At 39.3% G+C, this 27042-nt stretch overlaps 1 protein-coding gene across 1 annotated transcript; it reads right to left on the bottom strand.

Annotated features, from left to right (window-relative positions):
* Window positions 1–1355: 1355 nt before the first annotated feature.
* On the bottom strand, window positions 1356–27042 carry LOC139721412 (uncharacterized). The gene is made up of 4 exons (XM_071632728.1): window positions 26766–27042; window positions 5711–12116; window positions 4710–4954; window positions 1356–3727 (listed from the first exon to the last, which is right to left on the bottom strand). Exons 2-4 carry the CDS (start codon window positions 11848–11850, stop codon window positions 2358–2360), a joined length of 7755 nt encoding a protein of 2584 aa, XP_071488829.1. The 5' UTR covers window positions 11851–12116; window positions 26766–27042; the 3' UTR covers window positions 1356–2357.

Below are 27042 nucleotides of genomic sequence, written 5' to 3'. Positions count from 1 at the left end.
AAGAACAAATGCAAGTGTACTGAATGAAAGAAGCGCAATAAACTTTAAGTTAAAGAGTCGAACAAAGAATATTTTCACTCACACACACATAATGTACTTGCTAGCTAATATCAGCAGTTGTTACCTTCACACATCCATTTATTTTTTCTCAAAATGATTTTCGAGATTGAACTGCCAAATTTGTTTTGTGCTACAACAAAATAATTTTTTTCACTTTTATAAGATTTCACCTGTCAATGACATCAGAATAGCATATCAGTGTTCAAATAACAAATGTTTTTAGTTCACTGTAGTGAGAAGTAGCATTCATGGCAGTCCTCTTCTTTTTCTTTGAATACCAGAGACCCCTTCCAGTCAAACTGACATAAAGCATTTGATCAAGGATGAGTCAATATGAATGTTGTGATGTTAACTTCAGGTGAACTTTCAATCAAAGAAGAAACTATAAGTGAGACCATCCCAGTCTTTTGGGAATAAGGGTTACAGTGTGTACACATATGTCCTTTTGAAATATATATACATCCTGCGGAGCATATATGAGTCCTTAGCTATAATACATGTCCTGAAGACAACAATCTATGCATAACTTATTGCAAAGCTACATGTACATTATAGTGTCTTCGGGAGGGTGTTTAGGACTTGGAATGTTTCAGATTAAATTACCTGGTAGTTTCTGTACACTGAAATAGCAAGCAGATCTCTTGCTGAGCTTCTCTTACAAATAATATCCTAAACTCCTAAGTGTACTACTTCCTAAACACACAAGAAGCAAACATGTTCTTCGACTGATAATATTCCTCATTCCACTGTACTAATGCATGTTCTTCTTCAAAGAAAGAAAAAATGTGCATAATGTCAAGCCATCACAATTCTTAAATAGCAAGACAGACTTTTTCTTTTACCATCAAATGATCACATATACATGCATTAGTTGAGTCTCCTTTTAGATGAATGACACATTGACATTTTTTTTTCTCATAACATCAATCACGTATATAAAACATCAAGTCTTAATATCCCTTGACAGAAGAATGCATCACAATCACTGAAGTGGGGTGCATTGTGAGTAACCACTTTGGGTTGTTGATACACAACTTAAGCATTTGAGTAGATTTGAGCAACAGCTGATAAAAGTAAAAAGTTTTCACTTGGCAGTCCAACATTCATCATCTGGCAAAGTATTTTGCCAGACTGATCATGGCACCACACTGAAAAGAGGGCCACAAATATGTTGCAACACATTTCTTTGTGTGTGTGTGTGTGTGTGTGTGTGTGTGTGTGTGTGTGTGTGTGCATGTGTGTGTGCGTGTGTGCATGTGTGTGTGCGTGTGTGTGTGTGTGTGTGTTGCAACACTTCTCCTTATCAATATAACAATCTTACAACAAATCTACTGAACAAATGATCATTCATGTCTTTCTTTTCTGAGGATTTGCAATGACCCCATTTAAACATATCCTGATGCCAAAATGTAGCTGAAGTGAAATGTACGAAAAAGCCACGACAGCACTTCACATGTCATTAATGCTCATATCAGCAATCACATAAGCAAGTTTTGTCACTTTTGGTTTAAACTACAAATGTGTGTAAATGTTATTCTACAAGTCCCAAATAACCATATCTCTGTTGGCATACTTGAGTGCAGTTGGTATTTGGCAAGTTGCAGTAATTCTGTTTCAAGTTGGCAAGTCTACACAGTCAAACATTACTGGACTGTATGCAATCAACAATGTTGTGTAAATCCCTCGTTCTAAAACCAGCACAAGGGCTTTCCAGCAAGTGTGTCATGCATGAACAAAATATTTCATATGCAAAAGGCTAATGAGTGATATTTCTACAAACAAAGCCTGTGGTCACTGTGATGCTATTTCTTGTGACAATGACTCAGCATCCTCATGAGATACCACTAAGGTAATGCCCATAAAAGTATAGTATTGTACAGAGCAATCAAACTAATGATGATAAACGGTTGCACATTAGATAAGTACATTCATTAATTAGTCGCAAATAATTGGTCTCCATAATTTTTCGAACAAACATCTGCTTTCCATGACACATTAGGATGGCATTCAAAAATTTGTGTTGGTAGTGGGTGAAACTGAGTAAAAAACAAAGGCATTGGTGAAAAAAAAAGTGCAATCCCAATATATTCCTTTCCTGCTTCTTCCTTTTGCCTGTGCTGAAATGTATACTATATGCAGGTCCTCTGCAAGCAAGCACATTGTAGGAAGCATATTTGCATCGAAGTGGAATTGCTTGAGGACTTGGCATTTCTGCAGTATGACATTACAGCATGTGTAACATAAAGGTTGCAAAAGGAGCTACAATGCCTTTGTGAATGTGCACTATAAAAAAAGTACTATTTTTTGAGACAGACTTTCCTCTTCACATGCTGTTCTATGTGCTCTGGAACATCCATAATGGTGATTGTTCGATAACTGCACTTGCGACACAGGAAGAATTCTAGCTGATATGGCTTCTGAGACCCCGAAGTGGTGCTGAGGCCCTTGGTGAAGTACTTGTCAATGATGTCATTTTCAGTTACATAGAGCACACTTCCATCATCACCATCATCATGAGGGCCGTTGCTCGTGCACTGCTCTGGAAGATTATGGCCTGAGCTTTCTGGGTGCAGCGGACTCCCACCACTCTCCAAATCTGGCTTGCACATCTCGGCTGTCGACTCCTCTCTCTGCTGGAGAGCAGCTTGTTTCACTAACGAGTCCAGTGGAGGAGGGTCACTTATGCTGATGCTATCCACAAAGGATACGCGCACTTCCTTGCCAATATGGCTCTGCAAGTGCTCTGTGAGATTAGCCCCACGGAGATCAGCTTTCCCGCACTTGGGGCACTTGTAACACTTGAGGCCAAAGCACTTGCCCTGTGGGAGGTCGGTTGTGTAGCTCATGAAGTAGGACTCCAAGTCATCAAAAAACATGTTGATTGTATCCCCCTGGTGGTCCAGGAGCTTATCCATAGACTTAAGGGAAGAGGTATCAGAGTTAACTGCACTATTAGGTACAGGTGTGGCATTCAGTTGTGCCGTCTCGTCACAATCACGCATCACTTCATTCTCAGAAACTGTGTGCACCTCTCCTACACTCTCAGGTTCAGGCAAAGCATTCAGTTGTGCCGTCTTGTTGTCACAAGCATGCATTACTTCATTCTCAGAAGCTGTGTGTACATCTCCTACACTCTCAGGTACAGGCAAAGCATTCAGTTGTGCCGTCTTGTTGTCACAATCATGCATTACTTCATTCTCAGTAGCTGTGTGCTCTTCTCCTACACTCTCAGGTACAGGCAAAGCATTCAGTTGTGCCATCTTGTTGTCACAATCATGCATCACTTCGTTCTCAGTAGCTGTGTGCACCTCTCCAGTCACAATATTCCCCTCAGAACAGTCTTTACCCTCTGGAATATCAAGGAGTTCCTCACCATCCAGTCCTGGTGCATTATCTTCCACACATTCAGGCTCAATGTATTCATCACTCATGCCTACTCTGCTATGTGTTCCATTCCCGCTTGCATACGCTGAACTTGCATCATCAACACTGGCTACAGGTTCCTCCTGTCCTTCTGGTAGATTGTCAAGTGTGTCCATAGCATCTGGAGGGGAACTTTCTATTTCACAGGAATGCGGTCTGGAAGAGAGATGTTCTATATCCATGGGGATTATCTCATGATGATTCTCCCCTGCTGACTCCTCTTCAGTCTTGGTTGTTTCTCCCTCTTTGTGGATATTGATGGGAATCAAGATGAAGACAAAACAAAAATTCATTATTACACTTACAAACATTAGTAAAGAGTCATTTGGCAACTGCTGATCCACTTGTTACGTATTACTGTTTAACCTCACACTCATTTAAAACAAATACAATATACCCTATCATGACTTGCACATAAATAACATGGTTGCGCATCAAGATGATTGATATAGCTATAAACAGCTTGGTTTGTTAATGTAAACAAATTTTTGTACCCCCCCCCCCCCCAAAAAAAAAAGATCTTGATGTCAGTTATGAAGTACAAAATACACATCAATACGACATCAAATCTTAATGACTATTTTACACAGAGTTTTAACTGAACTCTCTCCTGTTAATGTGACAACAGTCAAACCTGTCCAAAGCAGCCATCCAAAGGAAATGAAGAGTGGCCGTCACAGACAGGTGGCAGCTATAGACAGGTTTCCGACATTTCGTGTACATTGCCTGCACGTATAGTGTACATGCATTGTTATAAACATCTGTAGGAATGTACTTAAATGTATATGAAAATGAATGTGTATATATATGTATGCACATGTGTGTTTCATGCACTGAACAATACCTTTATTGGTCGAGTCATAGCTCAGCGCAGAAAGTAAGCTTTTCACTAGTGCATTGCAATTACTGAATGCATCGGTGGCAATGAGCATTAGCCATAAATGACCGACATTGCTGCAATGCAGAAAACATGTTGAATCATCAGCTTGGTTGCGGCTCTGTGTGGGGTGTGTTGCTACAATCAATGGACAGGTTAGAATTTACTCCTGGGGAAAAAATAGCCGGCTGCTGGCTGCATTAGACAGGTGGCTGCAAAAAAACATGGCTTTTCTTTGGGGGGGGGGGATTTTTTCAGTGGCCACATACGGTAGGTGGCCACTGTAGACAGGTTTGACTGTACCTGTTTATTTTTGTCTCTATCAACACATGAATGATCCTTTTCTGACCTTCTATCGTCTCTGACAGAGGGTCTGCATCCTGGGCGTGGCACTGCTGTGCCCCTGTGTCTGCATGGGTTGGGGCTGGCTCCTCCTGGTACTGACTTGGCAAACATCCAGTCCCACCATGTGCAGCATCCTCAAGTGCTAGAGCATCTTGATCTTCCACTGGTGTAGACTCTGCATCTCTGTGGCTTGGAGCGGCAGTGAGAACCTCCCCTTTGACTGGATCATTCTGTCCCTCCTTACTTTCACTGCATGAAACAATAATACATACAAGATTGACTTTGAAGGTGGGTTTGCAATTGGGCTACTAATTGAATTATGATTTCTTTTACATTGCTGACATGGAAGCAATGGCTGTTTGTAAGCATGTAACCATGGGATGGGAGACTCAAAGTCCCTTTTGCAGGACGAGGCCGTGATGAAAAAAAGCCCTGTCAATGGGAAACTGCTGCCCCTGGGGGGCTCAAACAGTGGACCTCCCGATTGATATGCCATGGTCTCATCTGCTATGCTTCTAACATATCAATGCAAATCATCAAATCAAATCATATTCCTCAGGGTACAAGTACATTGTCAAAATTCAGCATACAATAATGTATGCACTCTCAGTTTTGATGATTTTATATGCTCATGTTTATAAATCTACAGATATATCAAAGGAAAAAAAGAAGAAGATGCACTGCAAAGCACTAAGATAATGCACTTTCAAACATACTTGTTGTACAACCTGCAGCAAAATTTGGAGATATCACATCACATGCCACATCACTTCACATGCCACATGTTTGACATGATACACAGCAAATTATCTATTAACCAATATAAACCAAAAGTATGAAAAACTATCAGTAACCCAGCAACTTCATGCAACACCATCTTGGAGTCCATTATGGAAAACAGGATGAAATCTATCAAACTTACTTACATCAACATTTCTAAATTCAAAACATTATGAAAGTACTGACATACATAGTATATATCATAGTAAAGAAAGATTTACTAACCTCACAGAAAGGTTGCAGTCTTGTGTTTTGTTCTCTTCTTGTGGTGCAGCTTGAGAGAGATGAGCCCTGAGATGATTGACCATGACTTGACGATTAGTGCCGGCGCAACCAAAGCTGCACCCACTGGCTAGACATTTGTAGAAACGACCTCTCAATCTCACTCTTCTTCCCCCTAGTCCACAGAGTCTTGTTTTAGGGAAAGGCACGTGACAAAACTTGTCCCCGATCTTTACTTTGTTGAAGTCTTGATGAGTTGATGCGTCTTTGAAAAGCTTCAGGAATTCTTTCCTCGGAACTGCAGGAGATTTTGTCGAGGAATAGAAGACCATGGGTTTGTTTTTTCCCTTTACATGTTTGTCCTGTAAGTGACAGGCAAGAGCTCTCACGATATCAACTTTCCGATCCATTGTCATTGCTTCTTGGAAGTATCTGCAGTTCCTTATTCTGCATCGGAATATGCACAGTCCAAATCCTCTTCCTTTCACTCTTATTTGTTTGTCCCTCTTTGGTTTTCTAAGCCTGAAGAATTTGACAATCTCTGAAGATGAAAGTCCAAACATTAACCGTTTCCGATGGTGGAATTTAGCTGCCCTGGAAGAAACATGTTCCTGATCACACAGCATACTAACTGCTTCAGACTTACTCTGTTGAGGAGTGCCACAGCTTTCTGAAGTCTTCCCAGGTTCCTTCATGAGTGTTGACATAGCCTCAGTATCTATCACTCCCCCACCAGAATCAGAAGAATGCTTTGTTCCACTGCTGGGATTGTTGCTAGCTATTTTCCCATGGCTTTGATCACTGCCTTGACCTTCTTCTACAGCACCAATGATCGTTCCAAGACTGTCACTATCACAAGTAGTAGCTGGCAAAGTTGCAGCTTCATTAGAAGACTCAATCGATATCTGATTTGTATTCTCTCCATCTGCACCTTGTCCATTACTTACATCTCCTCTATTCTCCTGGACTTCATGTGTCAGTCTTCTCTTCTTGCTTGCTGTCACATCAGTGTCTTTCGGACTAGCATTATCATTATGGGGATCATGGGATACTCTCCTTTTCACAGCAAGAGCTCCTTTGTGGGAGTTGACACAAATGTTCCAGGATGGCACCTTCCTTCGGATAAGGGATCTCCATTTTGGCATTTCAGTCTTTGTTGATTTTCTACCAATGATAGACTGCTGTGAGGAAGCTTTTCCTTCTGATTCTGACTCTGTCAGAGTCCTGAGTGATCTCACATTGCAAATCTTGGGCATCCAGTCAAATGTCATCTCCCCCTTGTCTACCAGTGTTTCTTCTCCAGATTCTTGAGGCTCTTGAGTTGTTGCAATCTTCCATTTGGTCACGAGGCTGGGGAACTTCTCTCTTAGTTTGTCAATATCTGCTTGTGTCAAGACACTCTCAGCTTCCTCTACCATTGTCTGCTTCTCTGTATTGGCATGAGACGAACAGTCACGGGACTCCTCTTGCGTTGCAGCGAATTTTGCAGCTATGTTAGAGAGGACATTGGCAGGAAGTTTGAGAGGCTCTGAGCCAGTATCCAGTGCCTTTTTGATAGCTACCTTCAGTGTCTGTGAGGAATGTGTCTGTGAGCTGGGAACACTGATGACTTTGCACACCTTATGCCCCAACTTGTTGATAGCGACAATCCTTAACTTTCTGACTAAGTTGTCGTCTGCTGGAGAGTAAGCCGACATGGTCTTTGAAATGGACTGGTAATCTTCTTTGGAGATGAGCGTGAAAAAGATATGCTTGATCAGATGGGAACAAATTGTCTTCTTGTAGCACTTTGACCTGGCACAATTACCCCACATGCATGTGTACACTTGCTGTACTTCTCCAAGGTGAAGATTGGCTTCTTGCGTGTCAGCTAGAGTGAAATGCGCTTGTACCTGGCTAAAAGTCAAGCGAAGGGGTCTTGGAATAGACTGCCTTGGCAACCGTGATCCACAGCTAGCAAGCATTTGCAATGGCACCAGTATCTGGAAATGGACTCGTATGTGTGCAAGCATGGCTCGGATAGTCCTATTCACCTCAGTTTCACAATTGCGAAACTGGCACATCATCTTTGTGCTTGAGCTCTTCTTGAAGTAGCAAAGAACCTGTTCTGGCTCCATGATCAGAGGCTCACATGTGAGTGTAGAGTCTACATCATTTCCATAATAATCAAGCAGATCTGATGAAGAGTCCTTCTGGGCTTGTTTGGCCTCTGGAGAAGTTGATATCACACTTTTTGATCCATTAGTCTGCATGTCGTCAGCTTCATCAATGATTTGCAAGTAATCCGATATGTCATCCTCAGTCAATGTAACAGGACTACCTGATTTTGATGGAACTCCCTGGTTTCCCATTTCCTGATCACAAACATTGTTTGGGCCATCAACTGCATTATCTACCACATCATCTTCATCTGAACTGAGTTGGATGACATCCTCTGAAGCTTTGTGAGTTGAGACTGCACAATTGTCAACATCAGCGAACCTACGTGAAGGTCGTCTCCAGTGTGAGCGTAACTGAGATCGTGTCTTCCCATTATTCCATCTTCGCGTACTTTCGCCTTGTTTGCATCTAGATTTGTATTTTGCTTTCACTGGAATGCATGCTGTCAGGGTAGACTTGACTTTATTTGGAGACTGCAGAGTCTTAAAGCTACGCATCATAGTTCTGCCACCCCTAAGGCGATTACCAGCATTTGACATACTGCCTGCAGCACCATGGCCACTGCTACCATGTATTAGTGCTGTATTATCTTTGGGTCGTAAGGAACCATAATAGCATGTCGCACTTGATGAACTGGATCTGAGTGATGCAAGCCGCAAAGCTTTCCTGAGGCAATCATCATCATCATCACTGTCGCTCCTTGAGTGTCTATGCTTCTTCTTTTTCTTCTTTTTCTTCACAAGGTGAGATGATGTATGGGACTCGGTTGTCACATAGGTATACAGTGAACCTTCTTTGGCTGAAGTGGGTGCATTTTCCATTGTAAATGGAGGCACAATGTAGTCAACCCATTCCAGTGCCTTATCAGTGCACGGCTTGCACTTCCGTCCTTCAGACATGCCTTCTTCTGTTTCTGGAAGTATGTTCAATTCTACTTTGGGTTGGATGTGCTTAGCAAGATGAAACTGCCTAACAACATGACCATGACTTGTTCTGATGATTCTAGACTGGCAAATTCTGCATGTCACATAGAAGTTGTTTTGCTCACAAGGCTCATAGAAAGATTCAAGTACTGCAAGCGGTGCATAAATCTTTGTGGTCAAGGTTGTCGATGGTGCCAACTTGCTGCAATGTTTCATGTGGAGTGCCAACTGGAGGTGCTGTGGAAAACATGCATTGCATCTTGCACATTCAAAGAACACTTCATCAGACAACTTGGCCAGGTCATTGGGAACAAGGTTACTTCTTGCAGCTGCCGCAGCTACTACAATTTTGGACAGCTCTGCATCAACAGGCTTTTTTTTGTTCACAGCCAGATCTTTCTTCTTTGGCGGCTCTTCAAACACAGTCACTTTTTCTTGTACCACAACAGCAACTTTCTTTTCTTCCTTTGTCACACGACCTGGGAATGCTGCAGTGTCTAAGCATACTTCAAGGGCAAACAAACCATCCGTCTTGTGAGCATTTGGTAAGTAAACTTCTTTTGGTCTTGCAATCGTCACTGTAGGTGCAGGAGTTGCCTTTGATACTTGTAGTTTCACAGGAGATTCCTTTGGAGTATTTTCCAACTTGCGTGATCCTTTTCTGAAGTTTGAAGTTGCATTGGAAGGTGTATCTGGCAGTTGAGGCACCTTCCTGGTAGTGCTCATCTTACTGGCTGTGCTAATCTTACTGGCTGTGCTCCCCTGTTCAGTGGATGTGGGAACAGTTGTTGGGGCTAGTTTCACAGGTTTCTGAACAGAGGCCATTGAAGCTACAGATGACGTTGTGCTTGGTTGAGTTGTTGCAGAAGTAGTCATTCGTAGAATTGGTCTTTGCAGTGTACCTTGGTTGCCTTGTGGGAAACCTGGACCGAGCAGCAACTGAGTGCCTTGAACAACGCCTGACGTGTTTGCGCATGATACAGCTCCTGGAGGAATTGTGAGCAGCAGAGTTTGGCCTGGCTGCAGAGTTGAGGATTGAAGAAGCACTGACTTTGGAATAGACAGTAATTGGCCAGAGTTTGACTGCACCAATACATTTCCACTAGATGGCACATTTGCAGGCATTGGAGCCGGACTTGGAACGTGAACTACTACTGAGGAAGACTGCAGAAGCTGTGGTGAGACACCTGGGGTTGGGCATGTAGCTTGTGGTCTGACTGTTGTTTGTGTGGTCTTTCCCTGTGGTGCAATGATAGGAGCTAAAACAGTTTTTTGGGTAGGTCTTAAAGGCATAACATTTGCACTTGGCATTGCAGGTGTTGTTACACGTGGCTGGATTGGAGTTGCTAGCGGTCTACCACCACTCAGTGGAATCAAGAATTTTGTTCCGTTTTTTTCAGCCATTTGATAAAGCTGACCATTAACATGCACAAGTTGCTTGGAACTCGATGTTGAAGGCTGGTGAGAAGCTACAGGTGCTGGAGCAGCTGGTGGAGTGCTGTTAACGACTGGAACTGTACTTGAAGGAGTGGTTTGAGATTGTGGTTGACTTGCACTAGTGATTGAGTTTCCAGCACTTGTTTTGGGGACTGCAGGAGACTTCAGACTAGCAATAACATCATGGCCTTGTTTACTTTGTAACTTGACCTCCCTTGGGATAAGGAGGGGTCCTATTTTCTCATGTGGCCTTGCATTGTTCTGCCTTGTGGGTGTGCCATTAATGCTGCTCCCTCCTTTGTTTCTTTTAGATGTAGTGGTTGATTGCTTTTTTGACAAGGTTGGAGAGTAATCCTCATCATCTTCATTGTCATCAATTACACATAGATCATCATCGTCACCATCATCATCTGAACTGGAATTGGTATATTCTGTATACTTCCGAGCAGTAACTTTTCTTGGTGTTCTACGCAGGACAAGGCTTTGATTATATTCTGGGGGTTTTCTGCCTTCCTGGGCATTAGAGATCTGCATTTCGATGCCTTTTGATGTCTGATTACCACCTACCCTAGCAGTCTTTGATTTTTCTGTACATCCGTCAGGTGCTTTCACATTCTCTCTATTTTTCTTCAGACTTAATTTCACAGTGTTGTCTTTTTCATCATTACCTGTAATGTCTATTACTTCTTCAGAAGGTTTAGACTGATTTGTTGGCACCGCAGTTGACACAGCTTTACTACTCTGTACTTTCTCTGTGTCATTACTACCTGCATTCTTGTCAGTGCTTTTCACCAGCAAAACTTTGTGAACACTTCGTAGATGTTTGTGTAAATCTGCCATGTCAAGTTTCTTATTGCAGAAAAGGCAATCCACTGACTTCTGCTTAGAGACAATGATAAGTTTATGAGACTGCAGAAGGTGCTTGTTGAGCTCTGCTCTTGATGGACTGATGTGTCCACATCGCACACACTTATACATACTTGTAAATGCTGGCTTTTTGTTTTGATCTTTTGGTGTTTGGGAAACAACAATGATATCATCATCCTCATCATCTTCTTTGGCTGTTTCTTTGGGAGGAGAGAGGTTTGTGTTCACAGATTTCCTTGATTCTTCCATAGCAGGTTCCTCTGTTGTATCTGGTTTCCGTTTTTCTTGACCAGTCAACTGCTGATCTAATTCACACTTCCCTGAATCATCCTGGTTTTGGCCTTCAGTATCAGAGAGACTACCTGTTTTCTGTGGATCAGTCAGTTCATTTGGGATGATGGTGGCCGTTTCCACTTCTCCATCCTTCAATGGCGATTCTTGAACTGCTGTATCTTTCTGCTGAGAATGGTTTTCTTGACAGGTGGACTCTCTATCTGGCAGTTTGTCACCTTTCCCAACATTCATATTGTCTCCATGGGTGACATCATTGCTTTGAGGTTCTTGCAAGACTGAGTTTGCACTTGTATCATCAAGAATGCTCACCTTGTCATTCTCTTTTGACAGGTTTTCTACACCCACATTTTCTGTTTGGGGTTTCGTTCTGCATGCATCTGTACTACCAGAACTACACATCCTGTCAGCGTCTGTTGATACCTCATCGGTGACTCCACCCTCTGGTTGTGCCTGTTGTTCCATTTTTAGGTATCATGCAGATACCTACCTGAAGTAGAATCACCTCATGCACTCATTTCCCTTTCGAGAAATTCTGACTGAAACATTACTTTTCCATGGTCCAGAGCACACCACAGAAACTGTTGAATTCATAGCTCCCACACTCACAGAACAATCATGGACACTTCACAGCCTGTTGCTTGACTATCTTTTCCTGTGCAGAGTCCATTCTCGAAGGAATCCAGAGATAGTGAACACAGTGAGTGTACTGTACAACAGCCAAGTGTCACCTGCAAGTAATTTGTAGTAAAGAGAAAAGGACACAAAATAAAAATCATACACAAAAACTTTGCAAAACAGAGCACAAACTTATAATCTGATGCTCATTGAAGGAAAAGGTGAGCCATGAATTTTTGCAGCAAAGCATTGGCGTGAACTGAAAGCAAACACAAGCCTGTAATGGTTTTGAGATGGTAATTTATGTCATATATCGGTACACACAAATATTAAAGACATCCTACAGGAGAAAATATGCTATAAATCCAGAGTACAGGCTTGTTTTTCACATGCTTTGCATGGGATGACCCAAAATCTATACCTTTTCTCTGAAGTGATACTTGATGTGATCAAATGTCATAACCCTGCATAATGATCAGAAATAGTGGTGAACAGTACACTTCAAATCAGAGAATATCTGCAGTTTCTGCATGGTCTGAAGGCAGCAGTTATTCTTCATCACAAACAAGACATATTTTATAAGCAGTCAATTAACTCTCCAACTGATGTACAGGTAGGCATATAATGTACATCAACTTAGGCTGGTTATTCACTGAATAGTGTTTGATGATTATTGTAAAATAACAGCAGTTCCTGTATACATCAAGTGATTGTTTGAGAACACACATATGAACAGACATTCATTTGGCCTAAGATTTAATTTTACGGTTATCTAATAAGGCTGCCAACTCTCATGCAATTAGCGTGAGACTCACGCAACTCAGCAAATTTGAACTGCCTCACAGTGATGAAAGAATTATCACGCTGTATCAATAAACCAAAAGTAAAAAAAAAGGAAAAGTAGAAATTCCGCGGTGGGTAATATATGTCCCCGCCGGAAGTAGCATTTTGTAGCAAAATGTACAATACAGGTCAAAAATCAAGGTCAAAGGTCAAAGAAGTCAAAGGTCAAAATTCGGTGTACAAGTTTTGAAGCCCTCACCTAGTGCCATCACATTAAGCAAACGGAATCGAAATCGGATTAGAAATGGCGAAGGAGTAGCGTTTTGTAGCCAATGTACAATATAGGTAAAAAATCAAGGTCAAAGGTCAAAGAAGTCAAAGGTCAAAATTCTGTGTAGAAGTTTGGAAACCTTCACCTAGTGCCATTACATAAAGCAAACAGAATCGAAATTGGGTTAGAAATGGCGAAGGAGTAGCGTTTTGTAGCAAAATGTACAATACAGGTCAAAAATCAAGGTCAAAGATCAAAGAAGTCAAAGGTCAAAATTCTGTGTAGAAGCTTTGAAGCCCTCATCTAGTGCCATCACATAAAGCAAACAGAATCGAAATCGGGTTAGAAATGGCGAAGGAGTAGCATTCTGTAGCAAAATGTACAATACAGGTCAAAAATCAAGGTCAAAGGTCAAAAAAGTCAAAGGTCAAAATTCTGTGTAGAAGTTTGGAAGCCTTCACCTAGTGCCATTACATAAAGTGAACAGAATCGAAATTGGGTTAGAAATGGCGAAGGAGTAGCATTTTGTAGCAAAATGTACAATACAGGTCAAAAGTCAAAGAAGTCAAAGGTCAAAATTCTGTGTAGAAGCTTTGAAGCCCTCATCTAGTGCCATCACATTAAGCAAACAGAATCGAAATCGGGTTAGAAATGGCGAAGGAGTAGCATTTTGTAGCAAAATGTACAATACAGGTCAAAAATCAAGGTCAAAGGTCAGGTCAAAGAAGTCAAAGGTCGAAATTCTGCGTAAAAGTTTTGAAGCCCTCACCTAGTGCCATCACATAAAGCAAACGGAATCAAAATTGGGTTAGAAATGGCGAAGGAGTAGCATTTTGTAGCAAAATGTACAATACAGGTCAAAAAATCAAGGTCAAAGGTCAAAGAAGTCAAAGGTCAAAATTCTGTGTAGAAATTTGAAGCCCTCAACTAGTGCCATCACATAAAGCAAACGGAATCTAAATCGGGTTGGAAATGGCGAAGGAGTAGCATTTTGTAGCAAAATGTACAATATAGGTCAAAGGTCAAGGTCAAAGGTCACAACTGAAATTCTGTGCAGAAGATTCAAAGCTCCCATGTAGTGCTCTCATAAAAAGCACACAGAATCAAAATTGGCTCATAAATGACAGAGAAGTAGCAAATTGAACATTTTGATCACACACAGATGCACAGACGGACAGACGGACAGATGGACACACACACGGACACACACACGTACGGAGCCCGTTTCATAGTCCCCTGCTTGAACTCGTTCGGCGGGGACAAAAATGTCTCCAAAGTCCCTGAAAATCTGAACATTCAATTTGTCCAAGGCCAAACTTTCAAGATTTTCCCACAGGCACACTATTTCTTTATGGTACAGTGTATGCATACAATGTACATGTGTTGAAATCTTACTGAAGTATGCACCAGTGTGCATCATCTAAAATTAATCATGTAATGCAAAATTGTCAAAGCTCCCTGACAAAGCAAAGGGGCTGGGTTGGTGGGCTGGGGGAGAGACACCCTTCCACCCCACCCCCCCCCCCCCCCCCCTCCTCAATGTGATGATTGCTTTGATCCTTCAGGTTTAGTCAGTTGATCACTACCTCACAGTGTCTCACTCCAAACTCTCACTCATAGATAGCAGCCCTGCATAACTACGATTATTATGACTGGTCATTAGCACTTTAATGTCGCAATGCATAGTAAATGTACTGTAGGTGTGCATAAAAGGGCGGTTTTATCATTTTGATGACTTGATGGTTGCTGTAGAATTCATTCAAATGTAAGGACCTGCTTAATCATGATCTAAAACAAATATTGTATTTGTCATACACATCATTTTGTTTGGGCATTAGTATGTAATTACCAGTACCCACACTGGGTCGCAAACAGTCTACCCTGTAAACACCCTCACACATGTAACTTTCGTGTAATGTGGGTGTCACTGCACCAAAATCATTGGTCATTGCTGCCTCAATAGCCAATGTTCATTTTAGACAGAAGGTCCACACACAACCAGCCAGTCCTCACAATCCACCTAGGTAATCACCAATGTCATCTAACTGTAATTGTTTGAAACTATACAAAGATGTATTCAGTGTTTTTGCCATGTTATACACCATTTAAAAGAGGGTAAACTGAAAATTCCCCCCCCCCCCCAAAAAAAAAAGAGGGAAAAAATCCTTTGATAAATTTCAAATATCACATGAACATTACAATAATAATATGTCAAACACAAAATTTCATCATTAGCATTCTGATTAACATGAATTTTTAAAGATATATGAACAATTTACGACACTTTTCAAATTCAAATCATTCAAATTATTGTAGATTATTAAGCATCTTACAATGTATAGGTAACCAAACAGAATATCTATAAGGTATAAAAATCCAAATCAAATTTACAAGTGTATCTCTTTTCATTGTACGAGCATGATACAATGTACATTGTAATAGTGAACCTGCAATATCCGTGTAGTCCCATTTTTTTTTTCTGTGGTACTCTGTGCAAAAACATATATTTTGACATCATTTGCAGAAACTCTGTGAAAATTCATTTTTATAATGAATCTCATATTTCTCTCTATCACTCACATGATATGAATAAATTTCTGACAGTACTAATATATGCATTTTCACCAAAATACCAGATATCATCAAAATGGTACAAGATGTATACTTTGGGTTACATCAGCGGCCCTCAGCAGTTTATGGGTTGTTTTCATGATAAAAATATATACACAAAAGTATGTAGACACCTTCCTGAAAAATACCGAATGAACTGACAGTTACTGTGCTACAGCTTACGGCACAAAAAAAAAAACAAAAAAAAAAACAAAGAAATGTCACTATGGCGACTGGTATGCCTCTACCATAATGCATGGATCTCCTAGCAATTAATAGGTCTGTAGTACAATGTCTTGACAATGTGTGATGACAATTTCACATTTAACTGGCAAAATATTGAAATGACAGGTTTGTCACAAATGTGTTGAATGTTTACTTATAAATTTCCTTGAACTAGGTTTGCTATATTGTCGTACAGATGTACATGTACAGTATTTGGGCCATTCTCCTAAAAAGTGTGCAAAACTGTGATTTTCATGTCGTCAGCATGTTAATACAGCTTAAATTGGTATTTTGTTCCCCAGAAATCAATTTTTGTTAGTTAAATTCATCTGAGAGGTTAGACAGGTCTGTAAAATACATAGCAATAAAGCTATTGGGACATATGTGACCGTGCACCTCAAAACGAACATAAAGTCGCACACACTGATTTTGCGTGAGGACTGAAAATAAGTGAAATGGGTCAACCTAGCCGAACTTGACTTTTTCATATTTTCTGAAAGAACGGGTCTTCTTTTACATTATGCTAAAATTTGGTATCATAAAACGGGCAGGAAGTGTGTTTTTTTAGCAGTTTATCTCGAACATTTTTGGTAGAATAGTATGATTAGGTGTGTCTTTAGAATCCCTTTTTCATTTCTGAAAAACCTTGTCCACACTCTTCACTTTCAACTCTAATAACTTTTGAAAGGATAGTGCTACTGCTTTGAAAGTTGGCATCAAATATGGACAGAATGTGTTAATGAGGCATGCTTAATTTCATTTTAATCTGATAATCCCTTCATTGTTGTTACTCTGGTGGTTTACTTCCTGATTTTTGTCCCATTCATCGCACAGCCAGCACGGTTTGGTAAAGATTAAGCGCTTGAATAGACACTGTACTTCAGAGCCTCTTTTCTCAGTTCACACTTTTCCTGAGTTTGTGCTTTCTTTCCAATATTTAGATAGGTTAGGAGAGTCCATTTGATTTGAGTTATACATCATTTTAAAGCTTAAAGTCTGCTCTTTCAGAATATGGTCTTAACTAAAAATTCATGTCTGGCGACTTTTTATTTGTTTTGAGGTGCAGGGTCACATATAAGAAATATCTGAAGTTTGATGTAGCCTTAAATACCCCATGTCACCAGACAAAGAAGTGCTTTACAATGTATAACAAGTTGTTACTTGTTAACATATCATTCAAATCAAATTTTTTGTACCTCATCCCATTTCCCCTCGAGTGCCTGAATGAAAAATAATATTACATTTACGATGTTTTGATATTTCTCTGAGAGATCATTTACAATTGTATGTCCCCAAATCACAGTCAGATATGTTACCCTTTTTTAGACTCTTGAGAGAAGATCAAAGAAATGCCGCATGGCAGTGTAGTTTCATGTGTTAAAGTCAACCTAACGTATCCATGGAAACATGATTTATTCACTGAATCTCTTATTACGAAAAAATATACTGATCTGAAGCCGCGGAAGCCTAATGCTACGATGAGCTGATATCAGATACGTTACTTAAACTTTGCTTCATTTAGAAAAAAGTATGCTGTAAATAAAAACAAAGCTCAGATACTTTTTAATGCTTAAGGTAATGATTAATCACACAACAGGAATTGTTGGAGAAACTGAATATTTTTGTAGATATTAGTGTGAAAACGGTAATGTCGCATCAGATACGTTACCATCCAACATGTCAGATATGTTACCAATAAAATGTATCGTGCAGCAAGGTTAACAGCAATGCGCTTTTGCGCACAGATTTAACCAGTTGACAACGTGCTCTATATGACTTGCTAAGAAGACATGTAGTTCTAAGAGGAATTAGAAGTTTATTTGATGAAAATCGGTTTTGAAATGGCTGATATATCCAAAATAAAGTATATAAAAGAAAGAGGTCCTAACAAAATGTGATGGCTCAACTACTTTTATTTGGACATCTTTCTTGTTCTTTATTTTGGACATCTCGTCTCAGTCGTTTCAAAACCGATTTCATGAAATAAATAGGGCCTACTTAATTCTTCATAGAGTTGTATGCTCTGAAGTATTTTGTATTTAGTGTGGATTTCGATTATCTTGCAAAAAGTTAAAACCTAAATACTCATCTAAACCAGAACTGTACTATCCCTTTTTGTGGCATTTACAAAAAGTGCCATCAGATATACGTTACAAATTCATTTTATTTCTGCTTTGTTGTGTTTGTGTGTGTGTTTTGTTTCACGATAACATAGAAAGACTTTAATGGCCGAAGTGTGGGACCCACCTTTTTTTTCAACTTCACAGCAAACGCAACTACTTGAACGGTCTACCTTTGTTCATTATAATTTTGCATCTTATCTATATAAAATGGAATTGGTATTATGGTTAAAGTCAAGAGCACTTCCTTCGTTGTAGGTTTATATTCTGAAAATGACAATAGGATTTGATGTCTATAACGTTTTACATCAGGTTTTTGAATCACATGTTTGAGTGATCTGAGTTTGATGTAAATCGGTAGTCTATTATGTCAGTGAACATAAATACTTTGTCAGATATGTTACCATTGCTTATTGGTTATTGAGACCTAATCTATTACAAACAGGAACAAAGGAAAATTGAATTCATGTGTATCATTTGCATCAATCTTTTCCAATTTCATTCTTACCGTCTTCCATGTATCATAATAACAAAATTTCGGAACTATGAAGAAAAGAAGTATTGTGGATTTGTGCCTGCTTGGCTCTTGTACTTCACGTACAATGTATATATATATCTCAAAGTTCTATTGAAGAGTTATAATCTAATCTTCTATATATGACGAGAACATTCTTTACGTTTAGAAGTGCAGTGTTCTAACGAAAATAATCATACTGTGATGTTCTTAACAAGTTGAAATGAATATATTGGCATGATTGGTGTTGGGTTTAAAATTGTATACTAACGGAACGCCTGATGCGTCAGATACGTTACCACACACTGTTCTTCTTTCGATCCGAAATGTATTTAATCTGGCAGAGATGTTACCTGGCATTTGCTATTTATGAGAAGTATAATACTTGTTCATAAAGTTTCATACATAATCAATGATATTATTGATATAATTCAAATGCAGGTAAAAAGTTAGATTAGGGTACAACATATTCTAAGCCGAAATATGTATCACATGTTCTTGATCTTTATTTAGCCTTCATTTTATAAATTATGATCATTTTTTATTACAGGTTAGATCAAGGCTGACTCCAAATGTTTCCATGATGTTTGCAGGTATGTTTAAGCTTGTAGTTTTACATTAGCATTGCCATTTTAAAGCATGAAATAAGCAGACAATCAGCAGTTTTCTAAGATGCTACCTCTAGTAACGTATCTGATAAGGTTTTAACATGCAAACTAGAAATGTCGCTAAGGCGACTGGTATGCCTCCGCCATAATGCATGATTCTCCTAATAGGTCTATAGTACATGTAGACTATGTGTGATTACATTTTCACAAAATTGGCAAAATATTGAAATGACAAGTTTGTCACAAATATATTGAATATTCACCTTCCTTGACCTACATTTGTAGGTTTAATTGGATGAATAGGAGAGCATGTATTTGGGGATTTAAGGACTTTAACTTGACTTTGACCCATTCATAAGTTTATAATGCATTGAGTAATTTTCAAGGTATGGAGAAAAAGTGCAATTTCTGTATTGAAAAGTTCATTGTTACCATTTTCATCTGGCCTTTGACCCTAAAATTCATAGGATAATCACTGTCAGGCACAACATGCATAAATATGTAGTAAGTTTCAAGATAACTTGAGCCACTTCTGAGATATGGAGGAAAAAGTTAGTTCAGCACTTTTCCTTGATCTTTGACCTTTTGACCTTTGAGGCAAACAAAAAAAAAGAAGAAAAAAGAGAATCTCTATTAGGTTATACATGCATACACCAAGTGTAAAAAAAAATAATAATCCTGCTGGCATTGCATAAATATGAGGGAAATAGTAAAATTTTGAAGTGTTGCCCTTGACCTTTGACCCCTGACCTTTGACCCATGAACCCTAAATTCTCTAGATAATCACTGCCAGTCAGTACATGTATATATACTAGTACTATGTTCCATGAAGATACCTTGAACAATTTCCAAGATACGGAGAAAAAAGTGAAGTTTTAATATTTTTACTTGACCTTTTGACCTTTGACCTTTGACCTCATGACCCCGAACTTTCACCAGAGAATCTAAATTGGGTAATACATGTATACACTAAGTTTCAAGAAAATATCTTCAAGCATTGCATAGTTATGGTGGAAATAGTGAAATTTTACGTATTTGACCTTGACCTTTTGACCTTTGACCTTGAGCACGTGCACCCAAAAGTTGATAGGCACAACTTCACCCCCTAATACACATACATGCCAAGTTCCATTAGGATACCTCAAAACGTTTTTTAGTTACGCTGTCCACAAAATTCATTACGGACGGAAGGACGGACGGACGGAAAGACGGACGGACGGACGGACGGACGGAAGGACGGACGGACGGACGGACGGACGGACGGACGGACGGACGGACGGACAACCCGAAAACATAATGCCTCCGGCACCACTTCGTGGCGGAGGCATAAAAAGGCCTCTACGTTTGGAAATGTTTCTAGAAAAAGTATGGGCTCTCAAAAATCACCCATTGATTGTTTTGTATTCCTAAGGGATTGAAGTTTCTGAATTGATTAAAAATGAATGAAATCTCTGATGCTGAGTTTTTGCCATTTGTACAATGGTAATTGCACACTTTTTCGGAGAATGGCCCATTTAGGGATTTGAGGATTTTTACTTGAAGGTATGAAGAAAAAGTATAATTTCAGTATTTAGAAAAATTTCCTTGCATTTTAGCCTGGTATTTGACACATGACCTTTGCCCCTGGCCTATGACCCAAAAATTCCCAAGAGAATCACTGTCAGGTAGAACAGGTATTTACTAAGTTTCATGATACCTTGAGTCACTATCAAGATATATGGAGGAAAAAGTGAAATACAACATGTATAGCCCTTTCACTTGAGCTTTGACCTTTTGGCAGGAAATTTCCCAGAGAATTTCCATTAGGGTACATAGTTTCAAGAAAAATCCTGCAAGCATTGCATTAATATGAGGAAAGTAGTTAAGTTTTGAGGAGTTGACCTTGACCTTTGACCCCTGACCTTTGACCAAGGATCCCAAAATTACGTAGATAATCCCTGCCAGTCAGTACATGCATATAGTGCCAAGTTCCATGAAGATACCTTGAACCATTTGCAAGATACGGAGAAAAAAAGTGAAATCTTAAAATTTTTCACCTGACCTTTGACCTTTACCTCATGACCTGAAACTCTCTGGATAATTTTTATTTGGTAGTTTGAGTACATACAATAAGTTTCAAGAAAATATCTTTAGGCATTGCATAGATATGGGGGAAAAGTGAAATTTTGAGCATTTGACCTTGACCTTTGACCTCTTGCCGATTCCACCCAAAATCTACTCAAGTAATTGCCCAGTAATACTTTATACTTGGACCAAGTTTGGTAAAATTCCATTCAATATCACTCAAGTTATCGCATAAACAAATGGGGACAGACAACCCAAAAACATAATGCCTCTGGCACCCTTCGGGCATATAGGCATAAAAATGCACACAAAGGCAAACTCCTTCGACTTCCCTTTGAGACTGTCTAGAGAGTAGACACCTTACATCAAGGCAACACAAGACATACTGCTAGTACACATGCAGAAAACAAGGAAAACATAATAAATTACCGTAAAACGGGGGTGAATAGGGACAAATTTAAAGTTCTCATGATTGTACTTTTTTTCATGCAGCCCAGAGACTCAATCTTATGTGGGAATTTTATGTCCACCTAAAATACCTTTAATTTGGTATTGTGAAAGAAAATAAATATTTGGGGGAAAAGTATGTTTTTTGATAAAATGATGCTGTCCCTGTTGACCCCAAATTTGGAGTCAACAGGGACAACACTAATTTTGATCCAAGAAAAGCTGTTTGGAGGCATTTTTTTTTTCAATGCATCCAATGAATTGGATTAAGGGAACAACTACAGAGTTTAAAAATGATATACAAACATTTGAGAGCAATCTATTCCATTGATTAATCAATCTTTGACAAAAATTTCAACAGCCCAACAAAAAGAGCTGATATTAAAAAATGTGACCCATCAGGTCAAAGGTTAAGATTGAAAAGTATGGTAAGTCAAAACTTTACTAATCCATTGAATCGCACTCAAATATTAACCCATTTCTTCTTCAAGTGGCAAATCATGATGTACAATCTTATTCATACACTCTAAATTCAGTGTAACTTGACTCTTATGATGTCGGGGATATTTTGGGAGTTCTTACAGCAATTATAAGCTGGCACCTATAGTATGGGTCTGACCCAAACAGATGTGTTATTGGCATTAAAACATGCAGAAGACAGAGAAAAGGGTCATAAAATACAAGTGGAAAAGTCCTAGTCTGTCTTAGGCAGTGAAAAAAATTCCCAAGAGGTTGGGTGGGGCCGGGGTTCCCAGACCCTTCCTCCCCAAGTTAGGGTTAAGACAGCAAAGTTCACTCTCATCTATGTATACAAAAGTGAAACCACATATCCAAAGATCTTATTGCTCTCTTGTCAAGAGATGTAGAATAAAAATTCACACTTTTGGAAATAGCTGGATATAACAACATTTCAGAGCAATTTATGACTTTATAATAGTTAATCATAGAGAAAATTTAAAGGGCCAATCAAACCACACCATGGTGTCCCTATTCACTCCAGTCTAACTGATTTTTTGCCCAAGAGAAGAAAAAATGTGCTGTCACAAATTCCTGTTGAAATAATTATTTCAAATTTAGAGGTGTGTTGTAGGACCTAATAGGCTAGATTCATGAACCTTTTTTAGCGAATTTCATTAATCAATGGTCACAGGAGCAGAAAAGTTTTGACCGCCCTGATTTTTTTGTGATTTTTTAAAAAAAAACTTTTTATTTGGACCTCCAGTACCCTTTAAAAAATTTTTCACATCAGAAGGATCACTTTCTGGACACTGTTGGATGGTCCTTCCATCCTGTGATAAAAATAAGAAAAAAAGTTCAAGCAAATTTGAAACATGCACATTCAAAAAACTTTTCGCGGTTTTGTCCCTATTCACCTCGCCGTCCCTTTTCACCCCGTTCTACGGTATAGTTGTGTTGACATAGCATCCCATGTTGTGTGACAAAAGTGAGCATTTTGAGACTAAATGGCAACATTGGACCACTTTGAAACGTAATCGAATTCTGTATTTGCTGTGAAATGGACTAGAAATTTTCTATAGCTCAGACAATACTCCACTTTGCAAATACGTGTACACTGTACGTCAAAATGTTTTTGGAAAATGAATTCATGAGGAATAATGCCTCCGGCACCACTTCGTGGCGGAGGCATAAAAACAAGAAGATTTCTTATTCAAATGCAAGTTGCAGATAGGACGAGGTTCGGGCTTATGCGAACTTACTGTAAAGCCTACAAGTCAGACCGAACCTTCCAAGCTGTTTCCCACATGTATCAACAAGAAATGTCGCTATGGCGACTGGTATGCCTCCGCCATAACGCATGATTCTCCTAATAGGTCTATAGTACATGTGGACACTGTGTGATTACATTTTCACAAATTGACAAAATATTAAAATGACATGTTTGTCACAAATGTATCTAATGTTCACCTTCCTTGACCTATGTTTAATTGGATGAATAGAAGAGCATGTATTTGGGGATTTAAGAACTTCAACTTCCACATTGACCCTTTCATAAGTTTACGCACTTGAGTTATTTTCAAGGTATGGAGAAAAAGTGCAATTTCTGTATTGAACAGTAAATTGTTATCATTTCCATCTGGTCTTTGATTCATCAAGAGAATCACTGTCAGGCAGAACAAATGTACTAAGTTTAAAGATAACTTGAGCCACTTCCGAGATATGGCAAAAAGAAGTAAGTTCAGCACTTTCACTTGATCTTTGACCTTTTGACCTTCTTGGCAAAAAAAAAAAATAAATCCCAGAGAATCTCTAGTGGGTTATACATGAAGAGTTTGTTTGCAAAAACCGATAAGTCCATATTTGCCAAATGGAGATATTTGCAATTAAAGGTCAAGCAAAATAAAGAGAATAATAAGAAAATTTTTGCTTCTTTTGACCATAACTTCAAAAATATACACTGTACCTCTATATATATATATGTAATGACCAATATATCATTTAAAAGGTATTATTTTGTACTTTATGACAGAGATTGTACTTCAAAATCTTCAAAAATGGACTTATCGGTTTTTGCAAACAAACCCTTCACATGCATACATCAAGTTTAAAAAAAAAATCCTGCTGGCATTGCATATTTATAAGGAAAATTTTGAAGTAATGGTATTGCCCTTGACCTTTGACCCCATGAACCACAAATTTCCCACATAACCACTGCCAGTCAGTAGGCCTACATGCATATATACTTTGTTCCATAAAGATACCTTGAACAATTTCCAAGATACAGAGAAAAAGCGAAACTTTAACATTTTACTTGACCTTTTGACCTTTGATCTTTTGACCTCATGACCCCAAACTTTCACCAGAGAATCTTAATTGGGTAGTACATGTATACACTAAGTTTCAAGAAAATATCTTCAGGCATTGCATCTAGATATGGGGGAAATAGTGAAATTTTAAGCATTTGGCATTGACCTTGACCTTTGACCTTGAGCATGTGCACCCAAAAGTTAATAGGCACAAATTCACCCCTTAATACACATACATTGTACATGCCAAGTTTCATTAGGATACCTCAAAAGGTTTTGATAGTTACCCTGTCCACAAAATGCATTACGGATGGACGGATGGACGGAAGGACGGACGGACGGACAACCCAAAGACATAATGCCTCCGGCACCACTTCATGGCGGAGGCATAAAAAATCACTTATTCATCTCCCATGACACTATTTTTATTAACTGTGTCATTACAATTTCTGCCATCTGAAACAAATCTTGCTCAATTTCTCACAAAAAGAAGGAACTTAGTATCTTTATGATATTCAATCCATTTGGCTCACTCGGAACCCATAATGTTCTCAAAATGTGTCTATCAAAAAAACTTGGCAGACATGGATACTTTTTGATGTTCAATTATTGAGATACGCTGTAACTCATAACAAATGGCATTTCAAAATTGGGTCCGTCTAAATTGTGTATTTTTATACTAATAATTCATACACATCTTACCGGTGGGTACTCAATTAAAGTTTCAAAACTTTCACTTACGAAACCACAAATTAATCCAGTGATAGCACATAAATCAATTTGGCCAAAAGGTTCTGACTTGGACAATCTTCCACTAACTAATAATTCATGTACAGAATGATTAATTCTTTGAAAGCTGCCCTGAAAAGCAAGTTCTCTTTATCAGCATACAGATTAAAGGCCACTTAGATGTACATGATTATAACAATATTTAATTTTTAATGCAGTCTACACACCCTTCACTGAGCGAGAGAACAAACATACAATGTATTGGGGGTCAACAGTATTATTTTTATCTATTTATTTATTGTGGCCCATTCAGGTCACTAAAATCTTCAAATTAACAGGAAATTTTGGTGGCCTGAAAAAGAAATGCAGGGCCTGAAATAAAAAGAACACCATATCATTAATGCCCAATCGCGTCACCAAAAAGGAAATTTGGTTGCCCAACATCAACTTTTACTAGTGGCCTGTGGCCACCTTGCCACTGCTGATATTGAGTCCTGAACATCTGAACATGGCTCTTATATCAGTGTTAGAATATGTAAAAAAGTTTATGGAAATTCCATCCTGATAACATGTTGCTTCCTATGAAAAAAAAAAAAAAATCACAACAGATCAGCACAAATTGGAGGGAAAAAAAGACATCCATAAAAATGCTTTTAAATATTAACGTTAGGGCCTAGAGATAGGTTCCTATATTTTGAGAGAGTAAAGGACAAGTTGGCATCTCTGATATACTGTGGGTGATAATTGAGCAGCTAAAATATGAAATTGATATTGTCTTCCTCTTTTTTTTTTTTACTTCGCTGAATGTTGATCAGATATTTTTTATTCTAATACTAGTGTAACACTAGTTAGGTCTACTGTCTCAGTTGTAGTTTAGGACTTGTGTAGTCGTAATGCAGTGCTGAATGCCTGAATTGCGCCCCCTCTTTTCTTTCATTTTATAGATACGAGTAGCTGAGCTCTGCTTAGCTGCACTTCATCCATGCAAACCGAAGGAGGAACACGCCGCCGCGCCGCGCGGGCAAAAGGAGTCGTAAGAGTATAAAGACCGCTAGTGTATCGGGGTACAAATGTATGTGTGATGGTGGTGTTATTGCTGGCATCTTTTTCGTGTCTTTCTTTCTCCTTCTCCCGCCACACGTCCCCGAGCCCGGCCCCGCGCCAGCCGCCGGGCTGGATTCAAGCGATATGGGCGATGTATCCTTGCCCCCACTCATTTACACCATGGTCCATGCGTAAATTTGACAACAAATTCCGTGATAGTGATGTAGACAACAGTACACATGGTACACTTCACTTAAATCGCAGTCCGTACCATAAATGCACACAAAATACAGCGACGTTACGTTACGACCTGCAGCACAGTAACTTTTACTTTAGTAGTACGAGCGAGTGGCGATGCCTAGCCTATCCATCCACATAATGACATAACGCCCGCGCCGCCGCCGCGCTGACTTGCACCAACACAAACAGCAACACCGGCGGCGAGCATAAAATACATACGCCAGGTGGCTCTTCTGGACAGTAGATGATGAAAAAATTTAAGTACCGCTACATTGGAAAACCCCAGATGTCTACATATACATAATATACACATGTAAATATGTCAAAGAAAAACATACTTACTTGTCTCACACATGCGCAAGTGGGGACACTTTGTGCCACCACACACCGCACATCAGGCAAAAACCAACGAGAGGTTTCAACGCAGACGACGCGACCAGGCGAGCTCCGAGGTAGAGTACGGGTTCAATCCTTCTGCACAACAGTACATAAGCTCAGCTCAGTAGCAGAAGACTTTACAGAAAAAGTCACGATTCATGCTCAACCACAGAGTACGTCGCCAATTACTGCAGAAACATAACATCAAATTAGAGGTGATTTATCCGCATTCAAAATTTGG

Source organism: Diadema antillarum, unplaced genomic scaffold, assembly GCF_040938485.1.
Source record: "Diadema antillarum isolate AM-2024a unplaced genomic scaffold, OU_Dant_1.0 scf00000143, whole genome shotgun sequence".
NCBI lineage: Eukaryota > Metazoa > Echinodermata > Echinoidea > Diadematoida > Diadematidae > Diadema > Diadema antillarum.
Note: the sequence above shows the minus strand (reverse complement) of the source record. Positions and strands in the feature narration are given on the sequence as shown.